This window comes from Cervus elaphus, chromosome 18 (assembly GCF_910594005.1).
Source record: "Cervus elaphus chromosome 18, mCerEla1.1, whole genome shotgun sequence".
NCBI classification, from domain to species: Eukaryota; Metazoa; Chordata; class Mammalia; order Artiodactyla; family Cervidae; genus Cervus; species Cervus elaphus.
Genome location: NC_057832.1, coordinates 42,691,993 through 42,718,298, shown reverse-complemented (window position 1 = coordinate 42,718,298; position 26,306 = coordinate 42,691,993). Strand labels below are relative to the sequence as shown.

The window sequence follows — 26,306 nt, the reverse complement described above, 5'->3', positions numbered from 1 at the left end:
GTGCTTTTATATAGTACTAGTCAAAGCTGGTATGGTGAAGTGGGTGCTCTCAAACATCATATTAGTATAAGAGCAAATTGATGCGACCAAAGCAATTTATTAATAGTATAATAAGTATCAAAAATCTTAATAATGGCCATATCTTTCTAGCAATAAACTCTAAGGAAAGAATCAAATGTCTAACAAAGATATTCACTATAGAGTTATTTACAAAAAGATGGTTTTCAATTTTTTTCTTAAATGTTCAATGGTGGAATTATCAAATTCCAAATTGCATACATAATGGAATATTTCTCTATAAATAAAAGTTATTTAAAAAATTAATGACAAGTGAAATATATTAAATGTGTAAAGAAAACAAAATAGAATCCTAACTTTACTTTTAAAAAACAAGTAAGTGAATGCAGAGAAAATATAAAGCAGGAACTTGATTAATGTGTATGTGTGAGTGCATGTAAGATTTACTCCTTATATATGCTTCTTTGGAGAGTCAGTTTTATCATCTTCATCTTAATTATCCCTATAACTGCATTCTATAAGCCATATCTTGGATTTATTGTATCATTTCTTTATGATCTCGGTAAATACCCATAGTCTACAATTCCCTTGTATAATTTATTTTCCCAATTCTAGTACACATCTTCAGCTACCTCAGCATACAGAAGTATAGGTATCAAACTTGATTTTAGATATATACTAATGTCTCATTAAGTTAACTATAAGCTTTAGCCACACTACTGAATCTAAATGTCTACGATGTAAGTGATACTGGACTAAACAGTTATATCTTCAGTGACACAGTTCTGCTTAGACAGTTTGCCCCTTACCTGAAATCCTCTCTTGCAGGCACCCTCAATCTCATGGAAGTCATGTTCAGTGCACAGAGGGCAAGCTTCCACACTCTCCCACAGGAAATAGAATGTACATCCATCACAGGTGCCTGCTGGACACTTGCTGAAATAAATCATGGAAAACAACAAAACCAACAGCTTTTGTAACACATTCAATTGAGTCCAATCAACATTTGAGCACATATTGCATACTGGGAAGCAATAAGTAGATGCAAAGGAAACACATGGGGAAAAAAATCTAAAGGAGACAACACCACAACTAGATACCACTCTGCACCAACCAGGATGACTAGAATCAAAAAGATAATAAGAAGTTGTGAGGTTGTTGGGCAATTGAAATCTTTACACTCTGCTGATGGGAGTACAAAATGGTGCAACTTTGGGAGAATCTGGCAGTTTCTCACACAATTAAACAGAATTGTCATATGATTCAGCAATTCTACTCTTAGGGAAATACCCAAAGAAATAAAAATGCTATCGCCACACAAAAACTTGTACATGAATGTTCCTAATAGCATTATTCATAATATCCAAAAGGTGGCAACAATCCAAACAACCATCAGCAGATGAATGGATGAATAAAACATGGTATACCCATACAATGAATTATTACTCAACTTTAAAAAGGAATGCAGTACTGATGCATGCCCCTACTTGAATGAACTTCAAAAATATTATGTATAGTGACTGAAGCAAATAAAAATTCCACATTTTTTATGATGTTATCCAGATTTAAGTCCATAATAGGAAGCTCTATAAAACATTTGAAAATGGGTTAGTGATTGCTTAGAGTTAGGAACCACTTACTAGGTTTAAGGAGATAATAGGTAAAGGGTATGGGATTTCTTTACGAAATGATGAAGAGGTCCTAGAATTGGCTAGGCTGATGGTTGCACACATCAGACTATACAATAACCACTGAAGTGTATGTTTTCAACGAGTGAATTGTAATGGTGTGTGAATTATATCTCTATAAAGTTGGGCTTTTTTCTTTTTAACTTAAAGGAGAAACAGGCACAGATAATGACCAAAAAAAAAAAAAAACCTCCCAAGAAGTTTATTGCTGAAAGTGATGCCTGAGCCATGTCTAGAATATTCTAGATAGGAGTTAGAATAAAAGAGATGGATGCAAGGGAATTCCTGCCATAGGAATGGAATGGTAGGTGAATTGGAGGCAAAGTGCAAGCAGGTCATTGTCATGGGAGCTTCAAGAACAAGGCAGTGACTGAGTACTGGGCATACGGGCACTAGGTGGTGAAGGAGGTTTGCGATTTCTGTTTAAGGTAATTGCACAGAGGTGAGGTGCTTTAGGGAACAGAAAGACACACAGGTCTATGGTCTGCAGAGGGTAGGGGAAAGACATACAAACAAAATTGTCTGATGTAAAAAAAACAGACACCATCAGTCAACACACAGCTCCGTGATATACGTAAATGATTCTGCAATCCTGGGTTTCCTTAGTCTGAGGATGACTTCCTTTGACAAGAGGCACTCAGTGATGATGAATGAGGCTTGGACCCAGATGAGGGATTGCACTGAACCAATCATCAGGCAGGACCTGCATGCACACTTTGAAATCCTATTTTCTGGTCGGTATGCCTTTTATGTCAACTCATCTCTTTCATTTTAGGGACAGATACCCATGGCATAGCAAAAATTAACCTGCTTTTACTGGATACAGCATTCTTACTGACTGATGCAAGAAACTATTCAGAAATATTCTAATAGGAATGACTGTTTTGTTCATGAATTCATTAAAGCCAGGGGAATATAGTTCCCTCAACCTGTGTACTGCACTTCCCTTAAGTTAAGCTGTGTAAGTATAAGGCATTGCCCTGAAAACCTCCTTCAGATCTTAGCTTGTGCAAAGTGCAGGTGCCCTGGAACAACTAATAGCAAAACGACAGACACACAATAATGCAGAGAATCCAAAAAATACCCCTTTTTAAGTTTTCATTTCAAATGCCTTTCTGATGGTTCACTATCCAAAACTTCAGTCTATCAGAGAGGTAAAATTTCATACTATTAGTTAACTAAATATATTCTGAAAAAGTGAAAGTGTTAGTTATTCAGCCATGCCCACTCTTTTGTGACCCCATGAACTGTAGCCGGCCAGGCTTCTCAGTCCATGGGATTCTGTAGGCAAGAATACTAGAGTAGGTTGCCATTCCCTTCTCCAGGGGATCTTCCTGACCCAGGAATCAAACTGGGTCTCCCACATTGCAGGCAGAATCTTTACCATCTGGACCACCAGAAAATACATTCTAAGGTACCCTAATATGAACACTGAAACAAATTTGCATGCCTGATAACTGATTCATTTTTATATGTCTGTCTTTTTATATGTCATTTTACATGTCTTTTTATAAGTGTCTGTGTGCTGTAGACTAAGTGAACATGGGTAAGATGTAAAAAAAACAATGTTCTGTATGACATGCTTCAGAGGCCCAGTGTTTTCACAGCTATGAACAATGGTGAACAGTGACTCTTCGGAAAAATGACTTAACTCTCTAACTTGCTTTAATTTCTCTTTTTGTAAAAAGGGAATAGTAAATGCATTCAGAATAAGAAATACAGAGAGATTTTTTAAAAAATAGTAATACAATAGACAAAAACCATGCCACCTAAAAAGTTATTCCTACCCTCTACCTTCCAGATCAGTGAAAGCAACTTAAAATTGTTCTTTTGGAAAAAAAAACTGGGTAATCAATTAGAGAAATTCTTGAAGAATACAATTATTATATGCATAATAATGATTTACAACTTTCAAAATAATTAGAGCTTTCTGATCTCTAGTTAGCAAAAATTACCAAGAAGCTTTCCTGTTCAAATATTTTCTCTCAGAATTATTTCCAACTTTATCTTTACAACACAGAAAAACTTTAAAAGGAGGAAAAAATTGTTTCTATTGGGAAAATGAAAGAGTAAGTCTGCTAAAGTTTTCAAACAAGAACTCAACAAGAGACAAGGAGAAAATTAATCAAAGTTGCAAAAAGCAAGAGAGAAGACTTGGGTTAGAGTCCTAACTAGGATTTTCAAATGATTTTGTGTTTTTCCATAAGTGATTCAACCTCCCTCCCCACCATGTCATTCCTGTAATTTGTCAAAAGCAGAATGTCTGCCATACTGCATTCACAGGGTGGTTATAAAGGATAAAATGAGAGAAGCATTTGACAAAGTTTAAAGAACTGCAAAATATAAAAGACTATTAACAATGCACTTCACTTTCTAAAGAACTGGTAGAGTCAAAAAAATAGGAAAAAAAATCAAGACATTGATATAATTTATAAAGCTAGCATTAAGTGTCAAAATACTACAATGATTCAGTGCACTCCCTTTGCAGACTTCACTTTTTAAAAGAAAGTCTTAGGTTAAAAGCAGTTTAGAATCGATTCTTAAATTCTTTTAACTCAATGAATCATTTGAAATGTGGAGCATCAAAATTTGATTCTATGTTATGAACCTAATTTAACAGTTTGAATCAGGCCTTCTCTGGGAAAAAAACAAGAATATATGAAGCAATAGTAATTTCAATCATGCTTACATACATACATGAAAACATGAAAAAGATACAAGAAAAAAATGTAGTAATATAAATATTTTATCTTTGTGAAATACTTTTCCCTTTGATGACCTGGGTTACCATCATCTTTACTTCCCAACCAGCTTTTTCCAGGTGTCACTAAGTGTGCTTCACTAACTTTTGCTCTGCATGATCAACATAGAAACCAACGGGCACATGTTTAAAGAAACAAGACAAGTCATGGATAGCTGGGGTACAGGAAGTCAGACTTCTACAGGATGGCCCGACGTGCTGTGAAGTATAGGTAGAGAAGCCACCACACATTCAAAGGGCAACCAGGTAAACCTTGATTTGGTTTACTGAGAAATGAGTAACAGGCTTTCTAATTGCCCAAGTTTGCCTCCGGGATTGCTTTATCAATCAGGGTGGCTCTAGGAAAAGAATTCAGACAAATCTTTTTTTAGAAAGTTATGTCTTAGATTCTAAAATGGAATATACTTCATAAATCAGTTACTAGTGTCCTCTTCTGAATGAATCATCTTAACTAAAACAGGATCTAGCAGGCTCATATTATGAATCCAAGGAGAAGAACCTTGTGTTTTTATGAACTCTTATCACCTAAAAAAGTCTATTATTAATATTTGGATAGTTGATAAATCACTGTAAACAGTTTTCCCTAAACTTTATTCAAAATCCAAAGGTAAAACAAATTCATCTATGCTGTTAGTACCTTTCCAACCCTTCTGGAGTTAGTCTCAGGAGATCGGTGAGAAAGGCCACTCTCTAATGTGCCAAGAACATTTATCATTTGGTATCAGGGCACTATTGTTGTTGAACTTCTTTCATGTGGGGCATCTGTAGTTTGCTTGGGGTTCCCTGGTCTCAGGGTATACAGACTGGTATCCTCTGTCAGGGCAATGCTCTCTGACCTCCTGCTGTCTCTTTTCAGCTTTGGAATCTCAGGAAGTTCATCTTGTTTCTGCCAAGGATGTCTTGTCATAGGCCAGAAACTCTCCTTATGTAGGGTCCATAAAATTCATTGCATGTTGCTCATCTGCCTTAAGGTTGAAGAGTATCAATCACTTATGATGGAGTTTAAACACAAGATATTTTGACCTAGAAGTCTAGATCTACAAAATTTTACTGGTCTCCTGCAAATACCTCTCTCTCTAAAACTTCTACCTTGGATTAACTACCAAAAGTCAGCATCTGTTGAAGATCTGGACAAACTAAATTTACTGACACTCCCTAGTCTCTTTTATCTATAGAGTCTGTATTTTCTGAAGTGAAATTAAAAATGTGTCAAGTTTTATCATCTTTATTTCAAATTTGATCACAAAACTTGATGACTGTTCCATGATATTTTTACACCATATCTTAAGGTTATTCATTAGTGTTTGAAGTGCATACTTTTAACAATTTTCTATTAGAATTTTTTCATTTTTTCCCAAGTAGGATAAATTAATTTGTGAATGAAGAAAAACATAGGGAAACTGATACATGGTAGATTCTAGCTTCAATCTTGATATTCAGTATTTTCGGATACATATGCATGTTGGTTACTTTTCATAAATTTTTTTATTGATGCATAGTCAATTTCGGTTCAGTTCAGTCTCTCAGTCATGTCCAACTCCTTGCAACCCCATGGACTGCAGTATACAGGCTTCCCTGTTCATCACCAACTCCTGGAGTTTGCTCAAACTCATGTCCTACAAGTCAGTAATGCCCTCCAACCATCTCATCCTCTGTTGTCCCCTTCTCCTCCTGCCTTCAGTCTTTCCCAGTGTCAGCGTCTCTTCCAATAAGTCAGTTCTTCACATCAGGTGGCCAAAGTATTGGAGTTTCAGCTTCAACATCAGTCCTTCCAATGAATATTCAAGACTGATTTCCTTTAGGATTGACTGCTTTGATCTCCTTGCAGTCCAAGGGACTCTCAAGAGTCTTCTCCAACACCACAGTTCAAAAGCATCAATTCTTCAGTACTCAGCTTTCTTTATAGTCCAGTTCTCACATCCATACATGACTACTGGAAAAACCATAGCTTTGACTAGATGGACCTTTGTCATCAAAGTAATGTCTCTGCTTTTTAATATGCTGTCTAGGTTGGTCATAGCTTTTCTTCCAAGGAGCAAGCATCTTTTAATTTCATGGCTGCAGTCACCATTTGCAGTGATTTTGGAGCCCAAGAAAATAAAGTCTGTCACTGTTTCCCCATCTATTTGCCAAGAAGTGATGGGACTGGATGCCATGATCTTCATTTTTTGAATATTGAGTTTTTTGGGGGTTTTTTTTGTTTGTTTTTTCCATTTATTTTTATTAGTTGGAGGCTAATTACTTTACAATATTGTAGTGGTTTTTGCCATACATTGACACGAATCAGCCATGGATTTACATGTGTTCCCCATCCCGATCCCCCCTCCCGCCTCCCTCTCCATCCCATCCCTCTGGGTCTTCCCAGTGCACCAGCGCTGAGCACTTGTCTCATGCATCCAACCTGGGCTGGTGATCTGTTTCACCCTTGATAGTATACTTGTTTCAATGTTATTCTCTCAGAACATCCCACTCTCAGCCATTAAAAAGAATTCATTTGAATGTTGAGTTTTAAGCCAGCTTTTTCACTCTCCTCTTCCTCAAACTCAGTTTACAATATTGTATTAGTTTCAGGTATACAACACAGTAATTGAATATTTTTATAGATTATACTCCATTTAAGGTTATTATTAAACATTGGCTATATTCCCTGTGTTGTACAATATATCCTTATAGCTTATTTACTTTATACATGGTAGCTTGTACCTTTTAATCCTCTACACCATCTTGCCCCTCCCCACTTCACTTTTTCCACTTGTAACCACTAGTTTGTTCTCTACAATCTGTCTTTTTTTGTTACTATCACTAGTTTTATTTTTAAATTCCTCATTTAAGTGAGACATACATTATTTGACTTTCTCTGACTTATTTCACTAAACATAATACTCTCCAGGTTCACCAACACTGTTGCAAATGGCAAGATTTAATTCTTTTTTATGGCTGAATATTATTCCATTTTGTTATATATATGTAGGTATGTATGTGTGTGTGTATATATACATATATGTATACACGTATATATATGTACACACACCACAATATATACCACATTTCCTTTACCCATTCATTCGCTGATAGATATTTAGGTTACTTACCATATCTTGGCTATTGTAAATAATACTGCTATAAAACATTAGGGTATGTGTACCTTTCCAAGCTAGTGTTTTTATTTTCTTTGGATATATACCCAGGAGTGGAATAGCTGGATCATATGGTAGTTATAGTTTTAGTTTTTTAAAGAACTTTCATACTGTTTTCCACAGTTGTTGTTCAGTTGCTTAGTTGTGTCTGGCTCTTCATGACCCCATGATCTGCAGCATGCCAGATTTCTCTGTCCTCCATTATCTCCCAGAGTTTGCTCAAATTCATGTCCATTGAACAGGTGATGCCATCCAACCATCTATCTCATCCTCTGTCATCCCATTCTCTCTACTGCCTTCAATCTTTCCCAGCACCAACTTTTCCAATGAGCTGGCTCTTGGCTTCAGTTGGCCAAAATATTGGAGCTTCAGCTTCAGTCTTAGTCCTTCCAAGGAATATTCAGGGTTGATTTCCTCTAGGACTGACAGGTTTGATTTCCGTGCTATCCACAGGACTCTCAAGAGTCTTCTCCAGCACCACAGTTTGAAAGCATCAATTCTTCAGTGCTCAGTCTTCTTTACGGTCCAACTCTCACATCCATACATGTCTACTGGAAAACCACAGCCTTGACTATACAGACCTTTGTCAGCAAAGTGATATCTCTTTTAAAAACACTGTCTAGGTTTGTCATAGCTTTTCTCCCCTGGAGCATCTTTTAATTTCACGACTGCAGTCACCATCTGCAGAGATTTTGGAGCCCAAGAAAATAAAGTCTCTCATTGTTTCCATGTTTCCCCATCTATTTGTCATAAAGTAATGAGACTGGATGCATGACCTCATTTTTTGAATGTTGAACTTTAAGTCAACATTTTCACTCTCCTCTTTCACCTTCATCAAGACGCTCTTTAGTTCCTCTTCGCTTTCTGCCATATGGGTGGTGTCATCTGCATATCTAAGGTTATTGACATTTCTCTGGGCAATCTTGATTACAGCTTGTGCTTAATCCAGTCCAGCATTTTGCATAATGCACTCTGCATAGAAGTTAAATAAGCCTAGCTTGAAGGATTTTGAGCATTACCTTGCTAGCATGTGAGATGAGTGCAATTGTGCAATAGTTTGAACATTCTTTGGCATTGCCCTTCTTTGGGATCTGAATGAAAACTGACCTTTTCTGGTCCTGTGGCCACTGCTGAGCTTTCCAAATTTGCTGGCATATTTATGCAGCATTGTATGAGCATCATCTTTTAGGATTTGAAATAGCTCCACTGGAATTCCATTGCCTCCACTAGCTTTAGTAATGCTTCCTTAGGCCCACTTGACTTCATATTCCAGGATGTCTGGCTCTAGTTATCTGCACTAATTTACATTCCCACCAACAGTGTACTAGAGTTTCCTTTTCTCCATTCTTGCCAACATTTGTTATTTGTGACTTTTTCAGATGGTGGCAATTCTGACTGGTGTTGAGGTGATATCTCATTGTGATTTTGATTTGCATTTCTCAAATGATTAGCAATGTGGAGCATCTTTCCCTTTTGGCCATCTGTATGTCTTCTCTGGGGGGAAAAAATGTGTATACAGGTCTTCTGTCAATTTTTAAATTGTGGTTTTTTTTTTTTTTATATTGCCTTTGTCAACTACAAATTGGCACTTGCCATGGGTGCTTACCATCTACCTCTACAACAATTAAACCATGTGCTGATCTTCAACACCCCCAAAGGAGTTCAGGGTGGAGAGCAGAAATGAGGCACTCTGTGCTCTGGGAAAATTGGCAAGACAGGTCTTCAGACAGCTAGATATTCTCAGGAGCTGATTTTATGAGCTCAATTCTTGCATCTCTTCATATCTAGAAAAGTACTAAAATCCTTCATGGTGACACTATTCCTTGTGACAAGTGAACGGTTCATAAGACTAGTAGAAAACTTCTGGAAAAATATGGGCTTGATTGCGTGTCTTCTCCCTTCACCAAAAATCACATATATACTGACCTTTCCCCCTGCCTCTTTGGAGCAGTTTCTCACAGCTATCTGAGATGCTGTCTCCCAGGTTGCAATCCTCATTTTGGCCCAAATAAAACTTAACTCTCAAATCTCACATTATACATTTTTTATAGTCAACAAATTGTATGAGCTATCTGTATATTTTGGGGACTAACCCCTTCTTGGACATATCATTGGGAAACATTTTCAATCAGTAGGCTATTTTTCATTTTGTTGATGGTTTCCTTGCCTGTCAGACCCCAAGGCTGGAGCATTTACTACGAAGCTGAAACCACTCACTCCTCAGGGGATCTCCCAGCTTGTGACATCTCCCTCCTCTCCCGTGTCCCTTCTGAGGGGCGCAGGTCCCATACTGATCACTTCTCCTTCCTTCCTACTTGACTCCATGTGACTGTTTCTGTCACAGCCCTGGGTGCACACAAGTCCTTCTGCAAGTCTCCAGTTTGTTTTCAGTGAGAACCGCTCCACTTGCAGATGTCTTTTTGACATGTTCATGGGGAGAGGTGAGCTCTTCGTTGTCCTGCTCCACCATTTGATCTCTTCCTGCTTCTATTTCTTGATCATAACTGGTTTCAGTTGTTTTCACTTGTGATCACAGTTCTTTCACATGCCTCCTTACTTTTTAATGTTCTAAGAACATGTTTGATTTTAATTGAGTTCTATTGCCTTTTTAACCTATATATGAATTTATATATTATCTGTCCATAAAGGGTGCAGAGAATAGAAATAAACAAGGAACTCATTTAAACAATAATTATTCTCTGGTTCTTAATAAATTAAAATGAATAGACAACTGTTTTGGCTTTAACAGTCCTTCCCCAACTGCCAACAAAAGCACTACATGAGCAGCCAATAGATCCAATGACTTTGATGCAGAGATTTTAATTAGAGTCTGAGGAAGAAATCCCTGGTGTGCTCAATCCCTGAAAACTCTCAGGACAGAACTGCGAAACATCCCTTTTGTGAGAGACAATCTCCTCAGAAGCTATACTTAGAAAGAAAATGAATTTGGGTTTTGAAGGAGGTTTTCACAAAATGATTTTGGACTTATGTATCAACTCCCCAAGCAGTTAAATATGGTTAAAAGTTGTAAGAGAGAAAGGAGGATGATTTTCCTCTAACTCAGAACATTAACAAAGACAACCTTATTTGAGGAAAGATGAGTCATTAAAAAGAAGCCACCAATAACTTGCAGATTAGTTGAGTTCCCAGATAAATGTGCTGTTTCCCTCTGTTTAGTGTGTTTATTTGCAAATCTCTGCCTATGAAGGATGGGAGGAAATGACAAGATAAAAGCATGATGGCATAAAAAGAACAACAGAATCAGAAAATCATCCCATCATGACTGTGCCACTCTATAGCTATGCATACAACCAGGGTCCTCAGTATTTCCTACTGTGTTGAGTAAATGGGTTTGATGGGAGGATCCCAAATGTGCAATGACATCTCCATTACCAGAGTAAAAATGGTTCCCTCTGCTTGTTTTCAAATAAGGCTTTTAAAAACACTTTCAAACCTTTTTTAAATCTTTCCAGATAAAACTAACAGCAATTTCTCATGTTTTTGAAAAAGTACTCTGGACATAGTGCTTAGGTCTAAATGTTTCCTAATGAAAGGAGAATCTTCAATTCCTCTAACCACATAGGATCATGATTAGGGGTTTGGGAAGCCTTTTAGGTAGAAACTGGAGAGGCATCTATTTAGGGATATTAGTGGTCAACTGTGTTAGCAATTTATTCTTTGGCCAAGGTACAAACTGCACTAGATAATCTCAGAAGTCCACTCCAGCTCTCTGATTTCATCTGCCATAGACATCATGCTGTTAAGTTTTTGTTGAAAATGTCTCACATCCTCCAGACATTTTGTGGAATTAGAAACCAACTGCATTTGCCAGACCAAACAGACAGGCTGGAGTTGCCAACTGCAGGTTCGTGGGCGGTCCAGGATGTTTGCTGCTCCTTCTACATTGCGTATGAGAGCCACAGAGAACACACAGTTCTCCTTTTCTCTTGCCCCTTGCGCTTTCTGTGAAGAAATTCTCATTTTTTCCCCCAGGGCTGGGGATCTTGTGACACTTTCCCTGGTCACCAAGACACAGAACCCCAGTCAGCATCACTACTGCTAAAGTCGCCTTTGCCTGGTTTGCAAGGTTCTTGACCAAGAGAGAATTCCAAAGGATAGCACCCTTTCTGAGCTGCCCAGGTCTCCCCATAGTGACTTCTTGGTAAGCATATGAGATTTCACAGGGCAATTGCCTGGTTAGCACCTTTCTTTCTCTCCTGGAGAATTTAAAGCTCAAAAAAGAAAAATGCAAATTAAATCCTATTCAAAAGTAGCCTAAGTAAATTTGGCTCTGTTAACATTTCTTTACTGTTAGTAGGAAATCTTTAGTCAAACCTATAGCTAAAAAAATATTCTGATTGTTTCCATACAAGCTTCCATTTCTCATGTTCTGATCGCAGAGCTCCCCCTTGTGCCCTGATGGGAAATTCAAGATTGAACAAAGAATGAAAGACTAGCACAGGTGGCTCATAGTTGGTAAAGAATCCGCCTGCAATGCAGGAGACCCTGGTTCGCTTCCTGGGTCAGGAAGATCCACTGGAGAAGGGATAGACTACCCACTACAGTATTACTGGGCTTCCCTGGCGGCTCAGCTGGTAAAGAATCTGCCTGCAATGCAGGAGACCTGGGTTTGATCCCTGGGTTGGGAAGATCCCCTGGAGAAGGGAAAGGCTACCCACTCCAGTATTCTGACCTGGAGAATTCCATGGACTATTCCATGGGATCTCAAAGAGTCAGACACGACTGAGCAACTTTCACTTTCAGTTTTCACTTTGAGCATACTTAGGTTGTGGGGTTCAAGCAGTTCCCTAGAGCAGCAGTCCTCAAACTATAGGATGCATCTTAATTAAACAGTTTTATCAAAATATGAAAGAATTCACCCTGTAGGCCACAAACTTTTAATTTAGCTTTCAGAAAATTGAAATGCAAAACAAAATGTGAGAATCTGTCTCAGAAGAAAAAAAAAAAATTTCCAAAATGGGAGTTAAGACCAATGGTTCTCAAATTTTAACATGTCAGAACTGCCTTGTGGTTTTATAAATATTCCAGTGCTTAACACTTGGAGATTCTTTAGATTTCAGTGAAGGCCTAAAAATCAGTTTTACAATAGACACTCCAAGGTATTCTGTTGCATCTGATCTTGGGAAATCATTGCAAAGATAGTCAAGTAGAAAAAACTGCCTGAGGTCAAAGGAAAAACTTAACTTTTCTTCTTCTCACTAGGAAAAAGCTAGTTCCTAGATGCCATCATTTAACATCATGAAACTAACATTTTCTCATTATGTGAAAACATCAGAACCCACCTTGGGAGAGTTAGAGTGGCACATTTTCTAAAGGACAGCATTTGACTTCAGTAGTATTATCTGCTTAAGTCATAGAGGCTCCTGAAGGAGGCTTCAGAAGTCATTCATGTGGGATCCCAGAGGCTAGACCAAGAGAACTGAGCTGACAGGTCCAAAAAAGGACCTCAGAAGTGCTCTACTAAATAAAACAAGTGTCTGAACTCAAAGCAATATGGTGGGATATCAAAGCATAGTGAACAAATCTCTGGATACACCTTCTCACAAAGAAAGTGTGCTCTGCTGCCCCGACTCCAGCTTGAATGCTGGCCCAGGGATCCTCTACCACATAATGCCCTTGAGCTTCAGGCTCCCTCTGTTTCTTTCACAGATGTCAATTACCTTTATTATGTTCTGTGCTCATCATATTCATATATCACCTTGAACAGGTGAAGAGAAAAACTAATGCATCTATGAGAACCAGAGAAACAGAGTTGGTAAGAGGTAAATGCTGGTGTGCTTTTATGCCCAGAAATGAGCTCAAAATACTATGTTATCACTGTAATTATTTTTAAGATACCCAAGTAACTGAATCAATGCTTCAACCACTGATTTCCACTAATATAAGCAGGACTTATTAAAATCTCATAAAAGTTACAGTGAAAGTAACAAAAACAAAATTAAGTCAATCATTTTTTAAAATATACATTTTTTTCTAGCTTGATGGAGAGACATCTGCAAATCAAATTATAATCCAAAGGTACCTTAACCCTAAAAAGATTAGAAATAAATAATCTACATAGTAGACAATGAATAACTATACAAAATAAAAATCAGGAGACACTATGAAAGCAATTTTTAAGTTTGCAATTTTAAATCCATGAAATTCCTTAGTTTCTCTTACTATTCCCAACCAAAATAGTTGTATTAATCAGATCGAGACTGTGGACAGCTAATGCCTCAATGCCAATCAGTTAAAGGAACGATGCTATGTATTCTACAGGTCAGACTCTAACTTGGTGATTTCACCACCAGTGATTAGAGAACTCAAGAACAGGAAACTCATCTAACTGACCTTCATCCCTTATAGAGACAGAAACTATGACAAAGAGGTTAGATTGCTTAATCTAGGTCACCTAGATAGTTCGTTGCTGATAAAGAACTATAATCCAGGGAAAGTCCTAATCCAGCTCTTAAGAAAACTGACACTAGATAGTAAGACTCAATCAAAAGATATAAACAATACAGTTATATATTACTTAAATAATTTTCAAGATAATTAAGACACTCAGGCAAACAAGATGAGAATCTGTCATTGAAGAGACTGAAAGTGCTGAGACTCGCAAGGACCTATACCTCTTAACAGGCAAGCAGCACATCTGGAAAACAAAAATCTACAGATTCTTTGTTCCCTTTCTGCTTTACACCCATAGAGAACGTGTTTTAAAATAGCAAGGTTCTGGAGAGTTTTGCTTCCTGATAAATACATACATGGCAGAATCATATTGAAATAAGACTACCTGGGGACAGAAATGGCTCCCGCTCCTGGTTTAGCAGGATTACACCTCATTTTCACAGCAGTTGATCGGCCATTAACACAAGAGGTTGTAGTTGTAGAAGACCTATTAGAAGGCAAAGGTCACTTCACAAAGCAAATATGACACAGACTTCAAAAACAAAAATGTCCTGTGTGTAACTGCTCCTATGCTCTATGAATAAATGAAAAAAATGTATCAAAGTTCACCAATTCAGAATTTTAATACAGACTGAGTTCATTTACTTTCACTGTCTATGAAAAGCTGACTGCTCTGCAGGTAAAGTGATATGCTATCATCAGAGGATTAATAGAGCTACTGTAATTATAATCAAAAGAATTTTTTAAGGTATTAGAGGTCATAGAGACTTAGGCTGATGTTTTGATGTGTGAATTACAAACAATTACTGCCTAGACAATGAATAGTCGCTTTATTGCCTTATTTAAAAGATTATATATATGAGAAAAATTACATAATGCTTTCTAAATATTCCATGTTTCCTATTTTTTTACTAAGTCTTTCATTTAAGAACCAACAAAATAAGCTACTGAAGTGATGCCCTTATGATTAAGAAAATAATCAAAAGAAGCTGCATGTTCACTTACTTATAAAAGAAATGCACATCTGGTATTTGGCTTGGTGAAACTGGGAACATATCTTCTTTTACATTAATATTTTGCAACGTGGTTTCAACTGTTACTCCTAGACAACAATAAAAAGAAACTATTAAGCAATATGGAAAAATTAGGTTTACTTAGTCTCTATATCTAAAGAGAAAATAGCTTTACGTTGAGGCTGTCATTTTAACTAGAAATATCATATAAAATTAATGTATTATTGGTAAGAATAATAAACCTTACAAGGTTTCCAGAACAAAAAATACTCTACTCCTTAACTTTGCAATTTTGCTTAAGTCATTTTACTTCCCTGATTCTTATGTCCTGAATTTGTAAAATGCATGCAATAATTTAGGTGGTCTGCATAGTCCCTTCTAGTTTTAACATTGCAACAATCTACTATTATAACTCTCAGCCTCTTGTGAGTTATGTCGAATGGGCTGGACTACTTTGCTAATGTAGCTTTTTATCCATTCACATTCATTATAAACACATTTGACAAAATAAAATTTTGTGTGCCCTAAATATTTCCAGAAAGTAACTTCAAAGTTTGTTTTATCTAAAAGCAAGGCATTCCCCACCCATCAACCCCATGCAAAATGATAGCAGAGTCAAAATGCAAGCAATAACAGCAACCTTTGTTCTAAGAGTTCTGATGCTGAGTGCAAGCTCAGTAACTGTCCTTAGTGCTGAAAATTATAGCAACTGTCCTTGGTGCTAAATTCTTCTGGAGTCTCTAAGTGGTACTGGAGTGGGTTGCCATTTCCTTCTCCAGGGGATCTTTCCAACCCAGGGATCAAACCCAGGTCTTCCACATTGCAGGCAGACGCTTTACTGTCTGAGCCACCAGGGAAGTCCAGAGTCTAGAACAATGGTTCTCAAATCTAGCTGCAGATTAGAATCATCTAAGAAGCTCTTTAAATTGCCAGATTATCATATGCATTGTTAGATCCCTAATCCCTACTCCAGGTATTTTAATAAACTTGATCCTTAAGAATAACTAGTTAGGGACCTGAAATATTTTTAAAGCTTCCTATACTTTCTAGACCAGAGATAGAAAGGGCAGATGGAGAATAAAATTTAGCACACTCACTCTTGCTGTTTGTCACCAGATTTCCTCTGGTGTGAGAAAAGATGATGAAAACTGGTGATAGATATTATGATTTAGGTCTATATTGTGTTTGTTTACTCTTCTTCTTTTGCTCACAGTTTTGAGGTTATTATTATTTTGCCCCATAAATTCCTAGAAAATCTGATGAAAGGCACAGATTGCCAGAGAACAACATGTCATATGAATTAATACATAACTCTGGAAGCTTCTAATACTCATTAAGAATGACCAAAAGATCTCACATGTAGAGAGTTCTAAACCATGTTATAAAGTGATGATTTAGAATTATCTGTGGGTTTTAATCACCTATGGTAAGCACTGCTGCAGGGACAAGTTATCAGTACCACAATTTTAAGCAAATGCATGCATGACTATATGAACTAAATGAAACTTACCCAAAAATGTATCTGCCAGAATGATGGATTGTGATGACAAGGCTGCTCGGAAACCCTTACTTTCAGATGGAATAATAGTTGACTGGCACACAAATGCTCCTACCAAATTTGTGTAATCATCTGACCCTGCCACCATTTCCTTTACTGTAAAGTCTGTTATATTGTTGGTACAGAGAGCCAACTTCTTCCCCTAGGAAAACAAAGTCAGAAAGAAGCTTTTATGGACGGTAAGTCTCTAAGCTGGATCTCAGCTACCTAGTGATTCTAGCAGAGCATTGGCTCTCTCCTCACTGCAATTCTGATTTTAGAGATCTGGTGTGGGAGTTCAGGCACCAGTATTTTTTAAAAGCTCTTGGGTGCTCAGTCACTTCAGTCATGTCTGACTTTTTACAGTGCTATGGACTATAGTCCACCAGGCTCCTCTGTCCATAGGATTCTCCAGGCAAGAACACTGGAATGGGTTGCCATGCCCTCTCCAGCGGATCTTCCTGACCCAGGAATCAGACTTGCATCTCCTGCATTGCAGGGAGATTCTTTACCCAATTCCAATGTTCAACCAGGATTAAAAATCTGACATTCTAATGAATTCAGTGATTCAAGGCTGCACTGCTCCCCCCAACTACAGACTTCATTTGTGCTGGATGAAAGCCACTTAAGGAAATATAAGTCATCTATGAGATCTTCAGACAACAATGCATACAAAGGGATCAGAAAACTGCTGGTGAAAGTTTTAATGCCAAGAAAAAAACCTTGTTATTCCTTCTCATGAATAGGCCTGTGTGTGGCAGAAAAGTATTGTCAAGACTAAAAAAGGAAACATAAAAGTCTAGGACAATATCTAAATTCTAAACAGTTGGTCACTCTAAGTGTTTTTATTCACCTACTCTCAGACTCAATGATGTGGATCTGCTCAAGTTTACAGTATATTGAAGGGAATACAGGAGCTTACATTTTTAATCATTTGGAGGATAGTTATAAGACTGGGGAGACTCTAATTTTTTTTAGTATAGTATGTTTAAATATACTATAGTTCCACTAAAAAGCACTTTACCTTACTCTATAATTTCTGTGAAGAAATGTATAAAGAAAAACAGAAACACTATTTTACTGGTCTTAGATGTAGAATGTGCACAGATGGGTATAAAAGACAAACGCTTCTCCTTCTTAATGCGGCTAGCAATCTTAACCTATAAAATGTTTTCTCTCCACCAAGCCTGCTCACCACAATACAGGTGCAATATATTTTTGCTAAGCTTAAATTAAATTGTTGAGACTAAAAGAGAAACAAAGAACAAGAGCAGAGAGAAACTGCTGAGGAAAAGAATAAGAAAATAACAGTAAGAGAATTAGAATAAAAAGGAAAGAAAGAGAAAGAAGACCAAAGAGAGAAGACAAAAGCTAAGACAGTGGTAATACAGGAAGGAGACTGGGAAGAAGTGTGATATATTGGGTTGGCCAAAAGTTTGTTTGGGGTTTTCTGTAACATTTTACAGAAAATGCTGGAAAAACTTTTCAGCCAACTCAATATAATGGAATTAATCTTATTCACTGCTTTACACAGCATTTAACACAATAGGTATTTAACATATAATTATATATTCAGCGAACTTAGTGACTAATCAAGTGAGTGTGCTGGATTGCCCCATGTAAAATCAGGACAGGACAAATCTCATACCATGTAAAAATGTATAGATCTTTCTGTTTGAAAACCTCTGTAGTCATGAGATCTCTTTTTATTTCCCTTGTACAAAGTTTGGCACAGCAGTTCATAATGAAGACTATAGGAGTTAATAAGGGAATAGATATGGAGAAAATGACTTATTATACTTTCAACTTAGCTAAGGGTGAATATATACATCCCAACTCCAACCTTGTACACCCACAAAATTATTGGATACATAGTCCTGTAACTCTCCCCTTACCAGTATCAATTAATGTTCTACTTCTTCCAAAAGAAAATTAAATCCCATAATTTATTAGCAGAGGCTACCTCATCAACTGACACCCCCTGCTTATTTCCATTTTGTTTTTGGACAAACTTCCTCTGAAAAGTCTTTTCTTTTTAACACAAACTTGACCAGAAAAGCAACAGTCAAACTTTCTCAAACCTTAACTTTCTGCCTAAGAAATAGGTGGGACTGACAAGCCTGACCCACCTTTACAAAAATGAAAGATCCTCAAAGCCCTTACACCACAGCTCCAAGCTTTGGGGGTTCAACTGACTGGATACGTGCTTTGATGGACTGAGAACCAGACAAGGATGGTCCTAGTGGGGAAAACTGCCAACACGCCAGAAGGCAACAAAGGATTTAGGCTGTCAAAGCTCACTTTCTGACGTTTGGCTGTTAGTTTCCATAGAGATTTTATTGGTCCACCAACACAGAAAACAACTCAATCAGAGCTGAAACCTAGCCCCATCTCACCTTGCCAGAACTCACCTCATGCCCACATAAACTGATATTGAAGAAATGGAAGTACTTTGTTCCCTTGGAGGTAAAGCTGGGACCATTCATTAAGGAGCCCACACTGCTGAGGTTGCTGAAGTCATAATGCAAACTTTGATTTTCTTTTTCATGGTAGAAAAAGCAGTCACTGTAGCACACTGAGTGGTCCTTTGACCATAAACATTAAGAAATGTAAAACAAAACAAAGCAAAAACAATACAGCAGGAAAGAAAGCATTAGCTGCTATGGGAAAAAAAAAAAGTATTTCCTAAAAGTTCTAGGTTTAAAAACTATTTCAGTAGTTTTGTTTTAGTCATGGCATATTTTACCACTCTAATATAGAAAGTTTCTAAACTCTAGATTTCTCTAACCAAAGTTCAGAAGAGTTAGAATTTTTTAGAGTGAAGTTATTCTAAGATAAGTTTCTTGTGGAAAGGTATTTTTAATTAATAGCCAAAATGTCCTGTCATGCCAGTTCAAACAGACATTAAACTCTTTTTTAACTTCACTCATAATATAGCATCAGTCTTTGCCCTTAAAATGTTACAAGATACTCTTGCTGTTCTCCATATACACCTACAACCTACCTATAGAGAGGCAACTTACTTGTCCTGCCTTAATGGAATATACAAGAAATCACTTTTAATATTTTGGGAAGGTATTCTTATTTGGATGCTCTTCTTAATATTCTATGTCCCCAGTAATTTTCACTTTCAAGACACATGTTAAGCAGTCAATAGATGTAAGGCAAGGTAAAATAAGGAAGGGAATTTAAAAAGCCATTTATAAATATAAATTAGAAACATTAAGAAAAATCTTTGAGTTTGTCTATTAAAACATGCTTTCCTGGGGATAACTGAAATACAGACCCACTTACCTGAGTGCTTCTACTCCCAGGCCCACATGGAATACAAGCCTCCTTGCCATAGACCTGATGAATGGACAGGTAGGTGTCAGGCGGACACTCCATGCACTGGTTGGTTTCTTTCTCAATGTAGTGGCCTGGGGGGCAGGGGACACACGATGAGCCCGACTGCTCAGAACCCAGGGCACAGGCACGGCATGACGACGCCACCCCATCAACTGCATTAGTGGCGGTGATAGAATAAATCTTCACCATGTCATTGATGAACCGTCTATTCTAAAAAGAGAGCAGAAAGTAGTGACTTCTGCCTTGGCACTCAGTTGTACAACCAGATTGTTTTATGTTCATACCACCAAAATAACTAAGCAAAGTATTCCAACCTAGCAGTTTATAACTGACAGTAGATTAATGGTACTCCTTTTTGGTACTTTTCTTTTTTAAAATTATTAAGACTTAACCCTAGAAGCTAATTTTCATGGTTATGGAGTTCCAGGAATTTTGCCACAGTCACCATGAGATTATATCATAATTGGTAAAAATTCAGGCACATGTATAGACTTGGAAGAACCAATATGATTTAGCAAAAAGAGCAACCTTATCTCCCATCACTGTTTATTCTGATATAGTCTAAATATCATGATAAAAGTGTTTATAATGATGTTTACAGTGTGGTAAGGTGAAAAAGACTAGGACCAGGGATTAAAAAGTCCTTACCTAAACACTGACTGTGTGACATTGATGCAACCACCTCAGTTCTTTGGGTCTCCTCTCCCTCTTTAGCACTTTCCTTAACCAACACACTGACTTCTACTGGATGCACAACAGAGTAAAAACCTGGATCTTGCTAATGCTTTTCCTTCTTGTGACACTGAGTCAATTAAGGTCTAATGTTCATCAAGCAGTGAGCACCACTGTATCAGTAGAGAGCAGATTCTTAAATGCTTTCTGTCTGGGGCAAAGACAAAAGGGAGCCCAGGAAGTCTTCTATAGCATGTTCACACCCCACAAGTTGGGACTCTGAACTCTCATAAAACACGGCTGGAGTCAAGTGAAACCTGAGGAACAGGTTCCTCATTGAAAGCCTGAAGAGAAAAGAGAAAATGCTCTCCATCTGCCACCATAGTGTTAAGGCAGCTTCTTAAACAATGATTTACCTTATTCCCACCCTCGGAAGGTCATGATGATGGAGATCTACAACAATAACATGTGCTTGAAACATATGAAGGAAAATACTTACAAGAGGATTAAGGTCTATTCTAGTCTAGCAGAAAGTAAAGAGAATAGTTCTGTTTGTTAACCCAACAACATGTACATATACAGTCTTCAAGCTATAGAATGTGACAGTCATGACCTTGAAGTAACAAACCAACACCAAGAAATGGCATCCGAGCAAATGATAGATCATTCAGACGAAGAGGAAGAAAGTTACCAGCCTTCCCAAAGGCTCAGAAAGCTTTACAAGCATGTTTTTAAATAACTACAAAGTAAGATTTTCTTCCTCTTAAACTTTTAACAGCTATATTTATTCAGTGTAGAGCAATTCTAAGATACATTGTTAATCCATTTCATAGTCTTGCTCTCAAAACACAAATAAATATGTGTGTGTATATATATATATTATTTTATACCACTCTACTCATAACCAAATGATTGATTCCACATCAGTAAAAAGCTAAGTCTTTTCCTCCAGATTTCAGTCAGCACTTTGTATAAATCTCCACAGGGAGTATCATCTTTGCTTTTTTTTTAAGTGCTTGAAACTTACATCTTGACCCTGATTGGTCCTCTGGAATGCCCATGTAAATGTAAATGTGGCATTCTTGAAGATGACATGGGTATAAGCTTGTTTTTCTTTGGTTCCTCCCCATGACTCCACCACATTTGTACTTTTTCTATTAATATCCTAAAATATAGTAGAAAAATATATATATAAGAAAGCAAAAATTCAGTGTGAATATACATGTATATACATCACAATCCTATGTTTGTATTTACAGTAACCCTATAGGGTTCGTGAATATTTATCTACAGAGCATGTAAACCTAAAACTCTCAAAACCTTCCCTTCAAGTCTACACAAGCACTGACCAGCTTAGTAATTACAATGTATCAACCACATTGCCAATATAACCTGAAAGAGATCTCAAATCAGTATGTTTAAGGAGTTATTCTTTTGTGAGAAGGGATTGATATATGTATATATATGTGTGTGACTCTAGCATAGGAAATACGTGTAAGGAAAAAGAAAAATTTCTCAAACTTCTGACAGCAAACTTCTAGGATCCTCATAAAACAACAATGCTTTCTTTCCATCTTTTTTTTTCCCCTTGAGGGACTCTGACTGGTGACTCTTACACAGGAATTCTAAATTCTCCCTGAATTATATTTGCAATTTACAGTGCAGATTAGCTAGAATGTTATTTAATGTTCATGCAATCTTCTTTTGTTTATATTTGAATTCTAAAAAGATGAGTTTGTGTATCATTTTATTTCTGATTTCCTTAGCTAAATTCAATATTTGGAATATTATATGAATGTGTGACATTCCAACCAATATTATGTCATTAACATGGTCAGAAAGCAAATGTATTAAGTAAATTAAATAATGTAACACACATCTAATTTATTTGAAATGAAAAACCGGACTAACTCTGAATTTTCTAATTAGTCTTCCCTGCAGAAACCCTAAAAGATGACTTAGGAATTTGGATAGACTTCTTTTAGTTATCTGAGATGTTGATAAAACAATGGCATGAGCTCAAGCCATATCTCTTTCTTTCTAAGATGGAAGGGCAAGCTTTGATGACAAACATGTTATAAAGCAACCAGGTATGCTATAAAGATATGTGTCTTGAGTTCACACCACAGATAGGAATCACAGAGTATGTTTGTCACACGTTACACAATTTCTCACATTACCAAACAACCAAATGGTCACACATGCTGCTTTCAAAAAGGATCTCATAATATACTGATAGTGCTTTGTTAAACACCTTCTGGATGTTTATTTCAATAATAAATGGAACATTAGTTTTGCACCTTACCCTTGCAAAATACTACATGATTTTCAAAGCATTTTGATATGTTATTTAGGTGATGAAATCTCAAAAACTCGTGCAGAAATCAAATCACGGAGTAAAGAAAACTAACAGATCCTGCTATGAGCTAAAAATGCTTAAGATTGATTTTCCAAAATAAATATTAATATGTATGATCCTTACCCTCAGGAATGCTTGATCAACTGAGAGAGACAAATATTGAATACATTCACATAATTAAAATAGGGTTTTCTCAAAAGGTTTTAGGAGCACACTGGAGAGAGTGGTTAACTTTACTTAAAGGAGTAAGAGAAAGCTTCCCAGAAAGGTGAGGTTTTGAGCTGCCCTTGAAGTATTGTGTGAGTGGGAGTTCACCAGACAAAAAAGAAAGTCATGCTAGCTGAGTGTGTGCCAAGGCATATGAAATGAAAAAGGACAGCGTGTGCCACTAACAAGTCCAGGGTGTTTAAGCGGGGCTGAGTGGTAGAGAGGCTGGGCAAGGAGTACAGGAAGCCATACAGAGGCCATGCTAAGAGATTTTAAGTGCACTTATAAGCTATTGGTTCTCTAGCTTTAGTGCATATTAGAACCAACCTCAAGGCTTGCTAAAATACAGAATGCTGGGCCCTATCACCAGAGCTTCTCAGTAAGACTCGTGTAGGGCTCAGAAATGTGCATTTCTAACAAGTATCCAGGTGGTGCTAGTCCAGGAACCACACTTTGAAAACCACTGCCACAGGCAATAAAAAGTCCCTAAAGGTGAGGGCTGCCTCTACTATTGTTTTTATGTTTATAAAGATAATTTTGACAGCAAAATTGACAGGATGGAGGCAAGAAAAATAGACAACAGACTACTCTGGAGAGATAATAGGAATCTGAATTTCAGTCATGGCACTAAGTATGAATAGGAACTAACATTGACAAAATGAGGAGGGAGACCTGAGAGAACTGAAGACTTCCTAGTTATTCATGGATGTGTTGATTAGTCATCATCTTCTTTTACTACCATCATGAGTTAATACTTAAATCTCCACATATCTTCTATATCATGCAGGAAACTGTTAAACAGACTATTAACTAGCTACTAAAGGACTGTGGGGGAAAAATTAATCACGTCATTGATGTCACCACTTAATGGTAACACTAAAGTCTCAGCCAACAACCTTCTAATACCTGCATGAAGTCTTAGTAAATTTTGTGTTGCTACTTTTTCTCAAGCTATTAGATGAGATTTATAGGACATCTAGGGGGAAAAAATGGGCAAAATTATGACATGTACCTAATAAAATCCTTTGTCTGCATGTATTAATTTAACAAGGAAGAGTTATTTTTCCCAACACTCTCCACCTCCATTATTTCGTATTCTCACTTAATACATGCTTTTCCTTCATGATGGTTTGAACTGCTGAGTGGTTACTAGGGCAGAATTTTCACTTCTGTTAGTGGCATATTTTTTGAAGGAATTTTCTACAGGATTAATATTTCCTGGCTTCTGTCTGTCACCCATACCTCATCGCTAATTTCTCTCCATGAGGAATGAGTGCTTTGTAGACTTCACAACTCTTAGTGAGTTCTTTAGACATTTTTTAATGTTTTTGGAAGACTCTAAAAATGGGAAGAAAAATGGGATTATTATCCCAGTTTGTATAAATAAGTTCACACTTGAAAGAGAATGCTAAGCCTAGAAATATACCTCTGAAAGCCACTCTTTCACTTACCACCATGAAGTACAGAACACAGTCAGCTGAACAGAGGGTCTCAAAAACAAATGTTATTCTTCCCAGTTCAGAACCCATGGCTCCAGTCATTGATGTGGGTGGTCTATTTAACAGATTAAAATTACAATACTTATAGCATGTTCTAAGTACAATCTGGAAAAAATTAAGTCACTTTATTCATTAGGCTGAAAGCCATGCTCTTCTCTCCCCCTAGTCCACTGCTGCACGGAGTCTACAAAACCACAGCGATATGCTCAGACCTCCTGGGGTAAATGCCACCACATAGCCTATAGCAAGAAAAAAACTCCTATTGGAAAATTCAACATGGGGACTAAAGCAAATTGGGAATTTGTAACATAGTATTTTACATATAGAACTGTGAAAAAACAATAAACAAAAAGATTCTCCTGCAAATGTCCTAGACAATATCTCTGAATTAAGCATCCAAGAGTCGTAGTTTTCATAATGTTTGGATAGAGTATTTTAAAAAACTTTCAGCTTCATCTAACTAATATACAATTAACAATTATAGTTTCCCAATTGCTGATTCTATAGATATTCTTAAATCTATATTATCCTACTCAGCTTGCTATTTGCTAAGTACATCACAGTATTATAATAATATATTTTATAAAAGTAGTCCTGCTTCATCTGTTTCTGTTGGGAAACAGGCATGAGGATTCTTACAAAAGGGAATCAGAACTGGTTTTCCTTACTTAAATCCTGGGATATGCAAGTTTAAGATCAGGTAATCATTATCGGAACCTCCAGCCCCACTCTGGATGTGATCTCCAGCCACCTCCCAACCTAGAAAAGATAAAGTTTATCAGCAAAAACTCCATGAATGATTTCCAATCTTTTTATATAAGCCCACAAAAAAAGAATTCCCTATTTTTTAATTCCAGTTGTAAATTGCGTGCAGATGTAGATGCCTAGATACCAATAAAGACATTGCATATGATTCTCCAGGAAGAACCAAGTAATGCATATTTTTGCATCAAAGTTACTTAATGGTAAAACTAACAACAGTCTTCTCAACAAAGCATGATTATTTTTAAACTAGAACAGATGGTTTTTAATCCAGTTTAATAAACTAAGAAAAAAATCCTTGTCTTCAGTTAACCAATGGGAAATAGAAACTTCAAATTACTTAATGAAGATGAGGGGTCTGGAGTTCTTTCTTAGAGTTTGTTGTATTATTGTTCCCTAATTTAACACCTATTCATATTCACTTACTTATTCATTTGCCAAACTGGCATTGAGTCTCATTAACCATGATACACATTAGGAAAAGGAAGCCAAGACTGGGTCCACCCTCACTATGAAATCAGTAGAATATAAGAGACACAGCTAAGAACAGTCAAAAGTATGAGGTAATATGTGCTCATAGAATGTGATGTGAGTCTGCCCTCTGCAAAGAAAGAATCAGCATGCCATGGGCTGAAATGGCCACAATAAAATGAAAGGAGATGCAGCCCCTCAAATACCATCAAACAAGGTTATTGATTAATGGCAAAAGTTATTAATTAATAACAAATCTTTGCAAGAGGAAACAAATATATCTCATGTTTGAACACTGGCTGTTACTACATGTTTTATTATATCGCCTGCCTAAAAACATATATTGAAGTTCTAACCCCCTGTACTCATGAACAGACCTGATTTGGAAACAGGGCCTTGGTAGATATAATCAAGTTAAGA

At 36.9% G+C, this 26,306-nt stretch overlaps 1 protein-coding gene across 2 annotated transcripts in view; it reads right to left on the bottom strand.

Annotated features, from left to right (window-relative positions):
- Nucleotides 1-26,306, bottom strand: part of ELAPOR2 (endosome-lysosome associated apoptosis and autophagy regulator family member 2) — a 216,534-nt gene that overhangs the window by 12,443 nt on the left and 177,785 nt on the right. For both annotated transcript variants that reach the window (XM_043873321.1, XM_043873322.1), the window contains 9 exons: nucleotides 25,322-25,412; nucleotides 24,606-24,708; nucleotides 21,616-21,753; nucleotides 19,863-20,126; nucleotides 18,980-19,153; nucleotides 16,542-16,731; nucleotides 15,024-15,120; nucleotides 14,404-14,505; nucleotides 828-954 (listed from right to left, as the gene is read on the bottom strand). In XM_043873321.1, the coding sequence (XP_043729256.1) occupies nucleotides 828-954; nucleotides 14,404-14,505; nucleotides 15,024-15,120; nucleotides 16,542-16,731; nucleotides 18,980-19,153; nucleotides 19,863-20,126; nucleotides 21,616-21,753; nucleotides 24,606-24,708; nucleotides 25,322-25,412 (1,286 nt within the window). The remainder of the gene's footprint in view (nucleotides 1-827; nucleotides 955-14,403; nucleotides 14,506-15,023; nucleotides 15,121-16,541; nucleotides 16,732-18,979; nucleotides 19,154-19,862; nucleotides 20,127-21,615; nucleotides 21,754-24,605; nucleotides 24,709-25,321; nucleotides 25,413-26,306) is intronic.